At 41.8% G+C, this 11326-nt stretch overlaps 1 protein-coding gene across 1 annotated transcript in view; it reads right to left on the bottom strand.

Annotated features, from left to right (window-relative positions):
- Nucleotides 1–1870: 1870 nt before the first annotated feature.
- The window catches only part of scg3 (secretogranin III), a 34575-nt gene continuing 25119 nt past the window's right edge, over nucleotides 1871–11326 (bottom strand). The window contains exons 10-12 of the mRNA XM_078241353.1: nucleotides 11186–11299; nucleotides 4506–4592; nucleotides 1871–2476 (exon numbers count right to left, since the gene is read on the bottom strand). Coding sequence (XP_078097479.1) covers nucleotides 2358–2476; nucleotides 4506–4592; nucleotides 11186–11299 — 320 coding nt within the window. The 3' untranslated portion in view covers nucleotides 1871–2357. The remainder of the gene's footprint in view (nucleotides 2477–4505; nucleotides 4593–11185; nucleotides 11300–11326) is intronic.

Below are 11326 nucleotides of genomic sequence, written 5' to 3'. Positions count from 1 at the left end.
CTCAGTCTTAAAGACTCCTAATTTTTAACTGTGTCCTTTAGTTGTAGATTCCCCACAAAGTGAAATATCTTCCCAGCTTCCACCCTAAGTCCCCTCAGAATCTTGCATGTTTCAATAAGGTCACCTCTCATTCTTTTTAATTCCAATGCGTATAAGCTCAACCTGTCCAACTTTTCTTCTTAAGATGAGCCCTTCATCCCAGGAATCAGCTGAGTGAACTGTCTCTGAGATTCTAATGCAGCAGTGTCCTTTCTTGCACAAGGAGGCCAATATTGTGCACAGTACTGCAGATGTGGTCTAAATAAACTACAGCTACAGCAACACTTCCCTATTACACTTGATTCCCCTTGCGTTAAACATCATTCCATTTCCCTTTCTAATCACTTGCTTACCAACTTTTCCTGATTCATGTACAAGGACACCCAGATCCCTCTGTACCATAGCGTTCTGCAGTCACCATTCAAAGGGCACGGGTGGCACAGTGGTTAGCACTGCTGCCTCACAGCGCCAGGGACCTGGGTTCAATTCCTGGCTTTGGTCACTGTGCGGAGTCTGCACATTCTCCCTGTGTCTGCGTGGGTTTCCTCCGGGTGCTCCGGTTTCCTCCGGGTGCTCCGGTTTCCTCCCACAGTCCAAAAGACGTGCTGATTAGGTGCATTGGCCATGCTAATATTCTCTCTCAGTGTACCCGAACAGGCGCCAGAGTGTGGCAACTCGGGGATTTTCACAGTAACTTCATTGCAGTGTTAATGTAAGCCTACTTGTGACTGATAAATAAACTTTAGCTTTACTTTTTCAAATGATATACTGCTTTTCTATCCCTCCTGTCAGAGTGGACAAGTTCACATTTCCCCACACTACACTCAGCATCTGCCAAATTTTTGCCCGTTCTCTTCACCGTTCTAAATCCCTCTGTGGACTCTCCACATCCTCTTGACAACTTATTTTCCCACCTATCTTTGTGTGATCAGCAAAATTAGCCGTCATGCAGTTAGTCCTTCATCCAAGTCATTGATATAGAGCGTAAATCGTTGAGAGTCTGGCACTGATCACTCTTGTTCCAGGATAACTAAGTTTGTAAAAAAAACTCAAAACATTGTGTTTAACACGAGTTTGAAAATTTAACAAATATTTACACTTGAACAAAATACTTTTTGCGCTTTACTGAAAACACATGAATGGGTCCCATTTACACGTACAAAGGACACAAGATTTCGCACAAAATTCATTCAGATGATCAACTTCAACATTGCTCATTCAGATAAGTGATACATTACTGGATTTTGTGTATCTCCCCCCCCCCTCTCCCATTCTCTGCACATTATTATTTTGGAGGAGTGGCTACGTGTGGCTCAACGGTGGAGATACAAGGACATAAGAATTAGTTTGCAAAATCACTGTTCAAGCAGTGACGAACAATGTTTCCTCTCGTGACTCTCGTAATCTGTTACAGTAACCATTTTGTTTGGCAGGAGGAAAGCCAGCGTGGTTTTTCTGAACTAATTAATATACACTAACCAAGCTACCTGGTACAAGCCATTTCGCTGGTATTGAACAGAAAGAGTGAAAAGAATCAGAGCCTTAAACAATTAAAAATACTTGCAGCAACTCTTTATATATCTACTGCCATTCACTAAAATGCTTAATTAAAGGAGGTTTCTTTAAGGTATGATTTTAAATTTCACCAGATGAATTGTAATTGCAACTGATTGTTTTCAGGGACACTGAGTCCAAGAACAACTTAGAACTGGAAAGGAAACACAGAAGGCATAAATTGACTTTTCCATAAATCTACCAGGACTTGCATTGATTTGATAATCACTCACTGACCAATCTGGGACATGCATCAGAGATTGTGGATTTTTAAAAAAAAGATTATTAACAAACTTTAGACTTGATTTGTTGTAATTAAGTTCTAATTGCTGTTACAGTCCCTTGTGTTGAAGATGGATGTAAAGATTTAAAAGCTTTACCACAAGCAATGGCCAAATTGCATATCCAGCAGTCTCTATTCTGAAATGGAGAAAGTGAAGTTGGCTCAGCTGACCTTGGGAACCTGTGCTTTCAGCAGGGAGCAGCATTGATAGAACAGTAGATGCAGCAGGATCTCTGACCTCCACCTGCCAGCACAGCTTCTCCACTGACAACATAGAATCATCCCCCTTTTTTCCCCCCCACCATTTTCCATTGGGGCTCTGTTCCCCTATTCTAGTTTAGAACCTGCTTGACATCGCAGAATAGCCAGAAAAAAAAAAGTCTAACATACGCAGCCTAATATGAACTAGAAGTAAGTAAAGTTGCATTGCCGGCCATTGTTGAAGGATCTGACAACCAAGGGACCATCCCCTTGGAGAATTTCACAGGCTGTTGTAAATACGCTTGATGACATCGCCTTCTGCCTTCTCCAGGATTCCTTTCTGTACGTAGGAGTCAACTTGTTGATCAATGATGTCCCGAAGCTTCTGTAGGTCATACTCTGCAACAAATTATACAACATCAATCTCAGTTCTTGGGTTCATACAATGTCTAGAGCAAGGCCTGCAACCTGTGGCCTCCAGAACTGCCTGAGGCTCATTAAGGACTCGTATGCAGTTCCCAATCCTGGATTGCTCAGACCCAATTTGATGGCAATTAAATAGCTCGGTTCATCTTTTTAAAACTTGTATCAATATTGTACCTGTGAAAAAGTGTTCAATTAACAACCCTTTTCTTTAAAAAATCCATTACAAATTTGTCTCTGTCTTGTTTTTCATTCTTGTTGGCATTTAGAATCCTTACGGTACAGAATGAGGCCATTCGGTCCATCGAGTCTGCACCGACCTGAATCCCACCCAGGCCCTATTCTTGCAACCCCACACATTTACTCTGCCATTCCCCCTGACCCTAGGGTCAATTTAGCATGGCCAATCAACCTAACCAGCACGTCTTTCAGACTGTGGGAAGAAACCGGAGCACCCGGAGGGGAACAAGGAGAATGTGCAAACTCCACACAGACAGTAACCCAAGGCCGGAATTGAACCTGGGACCCAGGCACTGTGAGGCAACAGTGCTAACCACTGTGTCACTGTGCCACCCCACATGAGTAAAAGCATTATGACTGAAGAAATTGCTTTTTTATTAACATTTTTTTATGCGTCTTATTAAAGTTGCCGACCCTGAGTCTCGGTAAAGTATTTGGAAAGCGACAAATTAATATGCACAGTGGCACAGTGGTTAGCACTGCTGCCTCACAGCACCAGGAACCCGAGTTCGATTCGCAACTTTGATCACTGTCTGTGTGGAGTTTGCACGTTCTCCCCATATCTGGGTGGGTTTCCTCCCACAGTCTGAAAGACATGCTGGTTAGGTGCATTGACTATGCTAAATTCTCCCTCAGTGTACCCGAACAGGCGCCGGAATGTGGTGACTAGGGGATTTTCACAGTAGCTTCATTGCAGTGTTAATGTAAGCCTACGTGTGACACAAACAAATAAATAAATAAACCTTTATTAAGTAGCCTTTAAACCTAGCTCTCATGGGGGAAAATGTTCGGTAATAATTGGTAATCAACTGTGGCTTACTTTAAATATCTGCTCTGCTGATAGGTTGTCTGACGTATGGGGGATGTAATTATGAAATGCTGCAACTGATCTGTTTTCTTTATTGCGAGAACCCTCTTGTGTTCAAAGTAACCAATGTTGGTCACCCAATAGGAATACATGGAGAGGCTGATTACGGTTGGGAGTTTAGAGGGAGTGGTGTTCTTTCAGTTATTCTAGTCGCAAGACTGACATTATCCATAAGACCATAAGACATAGGAGCAGAATTAGGCCACTCGGCCCATTGAGTCTGCTCCGCCATTCAATCATGGCTGATGTATTTCTCATCCTCATTCTCCTGCCTTTTCCCCATAACCCCTGATCCCCTTATTAATCAAGAACCTATCTACCTCTGTCTTAAAGACACTCAATGATCTGGCTTCCACAGCCTTCTGCGGCAAAGAGTTCCACAGATTCACCACTCTCTGGCTGAAGAAATTCCTCCTCATCTCTGTTTTAAAGCACCGTCCCTTTAGTCTGAAGTTGTGCCCTCTGGTTCTAGTTTCCCCCCCTAGTGGAAACATCCTCTCCATGTCCACTCAATCCAGGTTTCGCAGGCCTGTATGGAGTGTGTTTAAACTGAAACAATGAAACCCATGCCATTCGAAGGTGATGCTCTGACAGTTCAGAACTTGATTTCTTTTTCTAATCAAGAATACAAATGAATTTCATTTTGCATTTACAAGATGTATATAGTACAGAATGAGTTGTGAATCTATTTTTCCATTATTTGAATTAGACATGGTAAAATGGAGACCTTGCCATTAATTAATGAATCCTTAAAAATCTAATATACAAAGTTAGTCTTAAACCACATAATCTCTGTGCCTTTTTATGTATAGATCAATAAAATATTCAGAATGTTATCAATCTTATTTTTCTTTACAGCTGAAAACACACCTTGACCTCCAATACTATGAAATGTACCTTCTCCATTTCCTTGCTTATCATGTTTCTTCAGCCACTCAATATTCTTCCTGATTGCTGATAGATACGATTCTGTTTTGTCAAAATCTGTTGACCGATGAAAGAAGAGCCATTAGTTGCTGAGTAACAAGCAGAATGTGTCATTTCTAGTATTTAAACGTGAAAGGTTATAGTGTTTGTGAAATGATGCAGTTTCATACACAACATGCAGTGCTGGCAATATATTGTTTTATAAGTGCTTCTTCAATTGTGCTTTCACCCACTAACCAATACAGTGTTTATAGTGCTCAGTAATGACAAAACATGTTACAGGGCTTGAAACAATGATAAAATGGAACCGGGTGCCGTAAGTTTCATTTCACGTCAGTATTTCACTAACCTTCCTTCAATGCCACTTTCAGAAATGCTCATTAATGTAGTATAAGGGTCTAGCACATGCAGGGTTAATGTGGGACTGAGTCCCATACCATCTACACAGTGATACAAATAAGCAGATGACCCAGACCAAAGGTCAGTGTGGTGTTGAACAGAGACTTGTTAAACATAGAAACTAGATGCAGGAGGAGGCCATTTGGCCTTTCAAGCCTGCTCCGCCATTCATCTTGATCATGGCTGATCATCGATTTCAATATCCTGATTTCCCCCTTCCTCCCATATCCTGTGATCCCTTTAGCCCTAAGAGCTATATCTAATTTCTTCTTGAAATCAGACAACGTTTTGGCCTCAACTACTTTCTCTGGTAGTGAATTCCACACATTCACCGCTCTCTGGGTGAAGAAATTTCTCCTCACCACAGTTCTAAAAGGTTTACCCCTTATCCTCAAACTATGACCCCTAGTTCTGGACTGCCCACAATTGGGAACATTATTTCTGAATCTAATCTGTCTAACCTTGTTAGAATTTTATAAGGTTCTATGAGATCCCCTCTCACTCTTCTAAACTCCAGTGAATATAATCCTAACCAATTTAGTCTCTCCTCATATGACTGACCTGCTATCCCAGGAATCAGCAGGTTAACCTTCGCTGTACTCCCTCTATAGCAAGGACATCATTCCTCAGATAAGGATACCAAAATTGCACACAGTACATCAGGTGTGGCCTCATCAATGCCCTACACAATTGCAGCAAAACATCCTGATCCATATAATCAAATCCTCTCGCTATGAAGGCCAACATACCATTTGTCTTCTCTACTGCCTGCTGTACCTGCGCACTTACTTTCAGCGACTGATGCACGAGGACTCCAAGGTCTTGTTGAATATCCACCTCTCTTAATTTACACCGATTCAAGTAATAATCTGTCTCCCTATTATTGCTACCAAAGTGGATAACCTCACATTTATCCACATTATTGCTGCATCTGCCGTGCAGATGCCCACACACTCAGCCTGTCCAAATCACACTGAAGCATCTGTGCATCCTCCTCACAGCTCACTCTCCCTCCCAACATTGTATCATCTGCAGATTTGAAGATAATACATTCAGTTCCCTCTTCCAAATCATCAATATATAATGTGAACAGTTGGGTTCCTAGCACAGGTCCCTGTGGAGCCCCATTAGTCATTGACTGCCAATCAGAAAAAAACCCATTTATGCCAACTCTTTACCTCTTATCTGCTAACCATCTTTCTATCCATCTCAAGACATTACCTGCAATCGTATGTGCTTTAATTTTATACAGAAGTCTGTTATGTGAGACCTTGTCGAAAGCCTTCTGAAAGTCTAAATAAACCATATCCACTGGGTCTCCATGGTCAACTCTACTAGTTACATCCTCAAAAAATTCCAATAGATTCGTCAAGTATGATTTCCTTTTTGTAAATCCATGCTGACTTTGTCTGATTATACCACTGCCTTCCAAATGCTGAGTTATAAAATCCTTGATAATAGGCTCTTGCAACTTCCCTAGTACCGACGTTAGGCTCACTGGTCTATATTTGATGTTTTCTCTCTACCTCCCTTTTTGAATAGTGGGCTTACATTAGCTACTCTCCAATCTGTAGGAACTATTTTAGAGCCCAAAGAATTCGAAAAAAACACCAATGGATCTACTATTTCCAGGGCCAGCTCATTAAGTATTCTGGGATGAAGATTATCAGGACCTAGAGATTTATCCACTTTCAATCCCATCAATTTCCCCCAAAACCATTTCTCTACTAATGCTGATTTCCTTCAGCTCTTCGCTAAGACGTATACATGGAGATAGTTCCTTGCTGGTACCCTTTAATGTACATAGTTATAAGTAATGAAAAAATACTTAACATACAGAAGATTACAAATTTTAACACACATGTCCTGTAACCATCACCATCCCAATAACAAACATGACACCTGCCTTCATATATATCATAACATTTTACAGATAAAGAGAAAAATCTCTCAATTGATTAACAGCACACTGACCTTTGGTCTGGGTCATCTGCCTTCTCACTTGCAATAGGAAGGCTGGGATAAGTTTACTTTCTAACACTTTGGACAATATCAGCAAAAAAGGAAATACCAGTTCATCTCAGCTCTGACATCATCCCTCAGTGAAGTGGGGCCACGTATAGAAGCATGAAGACACAGAGCCACGTTTTCTGATTTTATTTTAAAATGGTTTAACTGTTCAGTAAAACTAAATACTAAATGTGAAATAGCAATGTTCCAACAGATCGCTGGTACGCGGTAAACAAATCACTTTTAACATTGTGATCCCAGCATTTATTTTTAAATGATCTAGTCTTGTTTGCATTTAGTGTTGCTGCAATTTAAAATATTTTGTCCCACCTTTATCCGCGTACAACATGATTGCTTCGGGTTTTGAGCTGGGATGTCATTTTGTCCTCAAACATTTCTTAAAAGGCTGCAGTGACCTTCCAGTTACTGCAATGGAACAGATTTTGTTCATCGAGCAGTTGGTAAACACCTCGGGGGATTATGTGGAGCGCAGTTGATAGGACTCTGCCTTCGATCAGCCACAAGCAGAAATCCGAGTCAGATTTTAAACAACTATTTTTGCTTTCTAGCTTGTGTACGGTGACTAATGCAAAAGCAGCAGCTTTGAGTAAATACGCAGAGGGTGTTATTTCATATCGAAAGCAGAGGCGGGCGATACTATTATCATTTGAAATAGAACCTTTAAATTACAAGTGATCACTAATATTAACGAATGTGCTTAATGTTCATCGTCATTCGCCAAGTCATTAAAAACATGATTGATGAACATAGGCAATGAATTACAATCTTTAAATAATGATTTTTTTAATAAGTGCCATATTTTTGTGTTCCCTGTTTTCTGTAAAACCATATTGTCAAACGAGCCTGTGGGTAACAGCTCGGTCATGGTTGTGATAAAATGACACAGACAATCAGAAATAAGTTTAATTTTATTTATTAGTGTCACAAGTAGGCTTACATTAATACTGCAATGAAGTTTCTGTGAAAATCCCTGAGTTGCCACACTCCGGCGCCTGTTCGGGTACACTAGGGAGAATTTAACGTGACCAGTGCATCTAACCAGCACGTCTTTCGGACTGTGGGAGGAAACCCATGCAGACGCTGAGAGAACGTGCAGACTCTGCACAGACAGTGACCCAAGCTGGGAATTGAACCTGAGTCCCTGGCGCTGTGAGGCAGCAGTGCTAAGCACTGTGCCACCGTGCCATCCGTTGTATATTTCTCAGAAGGCGAAGGAAATCTAAAATTGCTGAAAATGCATCAGAGCCCAATAGCATTTACAAAAAGAGTGGGCTGGTTTTCAATAGAGACCCTCTATCGTGATGCTGCCTGACCTGAGTAACTTCAGGACCTTTTCATTTCAGCCCTCTGTGGCCCAGATATAATGAAGTGAATAGAAGGTGAAAAGAATTGATCCATCGTTTTTTAATGTTTAATCATTGAAAACTCACCTTTCTCTGCAAATTCCTAACTAATGAATTGAAGTTCAGTTAGCCAGTGGCTATGACACATTGGGCGGGATTTTCCTCCCGCTCCGTGGCGTGTTTTGCGGTGAGAGTTGCGACGGGATGTTACGGTCCCCCTGTTGTCAGTGGGGTTTCCTGTCAAACATAACCCTTGCCACCAGGAAACCTGCAGTTGGGGTGCGCTGTCAACGGGACTGTAAGATCCCGACGGCATAACTGCCAGCAAGATTTCGGAGAAGTTTATTTTAATCCTACCAACTAATTTCCTTCCATGCATTCCATTTACACCAGTCCACACCAACTCCAAGAAGGATGATCATCCATAGAAAAGCTGCTGTAGAAATTAGTGAGCAAACTTGAGTAAACCATTCTGAAATCTGGATCTTCTGACTGGTACATGGAAACCAGACCAAAGCAATAACTTCCCATTGGAAATTGCTCCAATTATTCAATGAAACCTCAAACTTGATCATCCTTCTAGGTAGCGAGGAAAAGCTGCTCAGGCATTGATCTAACATGTTGATTGCATGACAAGATAGTTACAATCTGCCCCTTCATGAACCATCTCATCCATTTAAACTCTGATCTTTCATAGAATCCCTACAGTGCAGAAGGAGGCCAGTCAGCCCATCGAGTCTGCACCGACTCTCAATCCCCGAAACCCCACACATTTACCGTGCTGATCCCCTAACATCGTGGGCACATCTTGGGACACTAAGGGGCAATTCAGCACGGCCAATCCACCTAACCTGCATGTTTTTGGACTGTGGGAGGAAACCCACGCAGAACATGCAAACTCCACACAGACAGCGACCCAAGGCTGGAATTGAACCTGGCTCCCTGGCACTGTGAGGCAGCAGTGCTAACCACTGTGCCACCGTGCCGCCCAAAGTAACTGATTAAAACTCCAAATATTCATCCATCATCAAATATTTAGCACGCTAGCCTTGGCAGTTAAAGAGAAACATAAGGATCAAAATGGTTCTGGATACCCTGATGATTCTAGGTTTCTCAGGCAGCATGGTGGCACAGTTGGTAGATATGTGACCTCAGACTTTTGTATTTTTTTTCCCGAGGGACAAAGGTGGAAGAGAGAATGTCCGGGGTGCGTGGGATCCTTGACTATGCTGGCTGCTTTTCCGAGGCAGCGGGAAGTGTAGACAGGGGCAAGAAGGGCTGGTGCTGACAGAAAACATTCCTGCTCCTTCTGGCCACAAGGAGTGCTGTGAAGGAACTTGCCTGCCCGCTGAAGATCTCACCTCATGGCAGCTGCCATGTTTCCCAGGCCGCCCACTGTTAAACCTGATTAAAGCTGAGGCCCTGTTAATATTTTTAAAATGCCAACCTGGCTACTGGTAGTAGACTAGATGTCCAACTCTTGCCCTGCTGGGAATAAAACCAGGCGTTGAGAGGGTGTTGGAGATGGCTTCCTGTCACACTTGGAATTTTACTCTGTTTAACCTTCCACTGCTACCAAATTCCACCCGCTCACCCACGTTAAAATTGCCCCACAGAATGATGTAACAAGGAAGGAGTACACTCCAGTACATGTTGTAAGCACGAGATAATCTGATATTTGTACTGGTTTTTCAGAATCTGGCGTACAGGGCTCTCTGAGAATCATTTCTAATGGAGCACGCCGTGAATGATATATTAATTCATCTGTCACTTCTCAAGAAGCCATGGGACAGACAGTGGAAGATCTGACCTATATTTCAAGTGTGTGTTCGCAACTTCCTGAAGCAAGGTTTGGAATGTAATATTCTTGAAATCTTTTGGACTGAAGTAATTCTCAAATGAAAGCAAGTTACACATTACAATTCAATTTTAACCTACCTCTCAGATACCATAAACAAAATTTGATTATGCACAGTCTTGTGTGTTATACTTCCAATCAGAAAAGCAATCAACACCTGGAGCATTGGCCATGAGTAGAAAGAAACAAGCCATTTCTGCACTCTCCTTTGCAATGAGCAATGCATTTTATTCTCTTAGATACAGAATTGGCCAAAAGTGAACCAGATGGGGGTTTTATGACAATAGTTTCATGGTCATCATTAGATTATTAATTCCAATTTTTTTTCATTGAATTCAAATTTCACCATTTGCCATCATGGGATTTGAACCCAGGTCTCCAGAGAATTACCCTGGGTCTCTGGATTACTAGTCCAGCAACAATACCTTTACACCGCCAGCTCCCCAGTTGGTTGTATAGTGGTGGTAATTAGTGCAAACAACAGTTGCTTCCTCAGACTGCTACTCATGTGTGAGTTGAAAGATCTACGCCTCCTTTGAACTTACAGCTTCGCCCAGTAAAACAGCAAAGTATTGGTGTTGACTCACATCTTTGGTTTAATGGAAGATGTGGTGGAGCATTCCTCAAAACGATTGGTAGATAAGGGGTGGAGGGGAGGGAGTTCTTTCGAATTACCATGTCATATGCTGTCCGGCAACCCAATTCAGAGCCACTTGAAGTCCTCTATTGTACAATTCTGTCAGCCCTGGGACTTTCACAGACAATTTTTTGGTTAGGTGTTGTTGAGTGAGCATTTGGCTATTTCCCCAACGAAATTGCTGCACTCTACAGTATAGCACATCACTGATTTAGTGAGATTCCAAAATGTATTTCCTGTTACTATGGATTTGCAATCTCCTGCGAAATCTTTGCCTTTAAGAACTTGAATTGGCATAAGGACAGCCTCATGTTCCCACTTATTCATTCACCGTGAAGAGAATGTCACCCTTCAATAAAGGGAATAATTTTGAACTTTGTACCTTTAGAACTTTCCGCTTTGTCTACCTCTTCTTTTGTGGAGTCCTCAGAACTTGCAGTCTCTTTCTGCAGCTTTCCAAAATTATTCTTTGTGCTGTCAATGTTCTCACTCCTATCTGCAGAGAACAAACCTTAATTTAGTA

This window comes from Mustelus asterias, chromosome 24, assembly GCF_964213995.1.
Source record: "Mustelus asterias chromosome 24, sMusAst1.hap1.1, whole genome shotgun sequence".
Lineage (NCBI taxonomy): Eukaryota > Metazoa > Chordata > Chondrichthyes > Carcharhiniformes > Triakidae > Mustelus > Mustelus asterias.
Note: the sequence above shows the minus strand (reverse complement) of the source record. Positions and strands in the feature narration are given on the sequence as shown.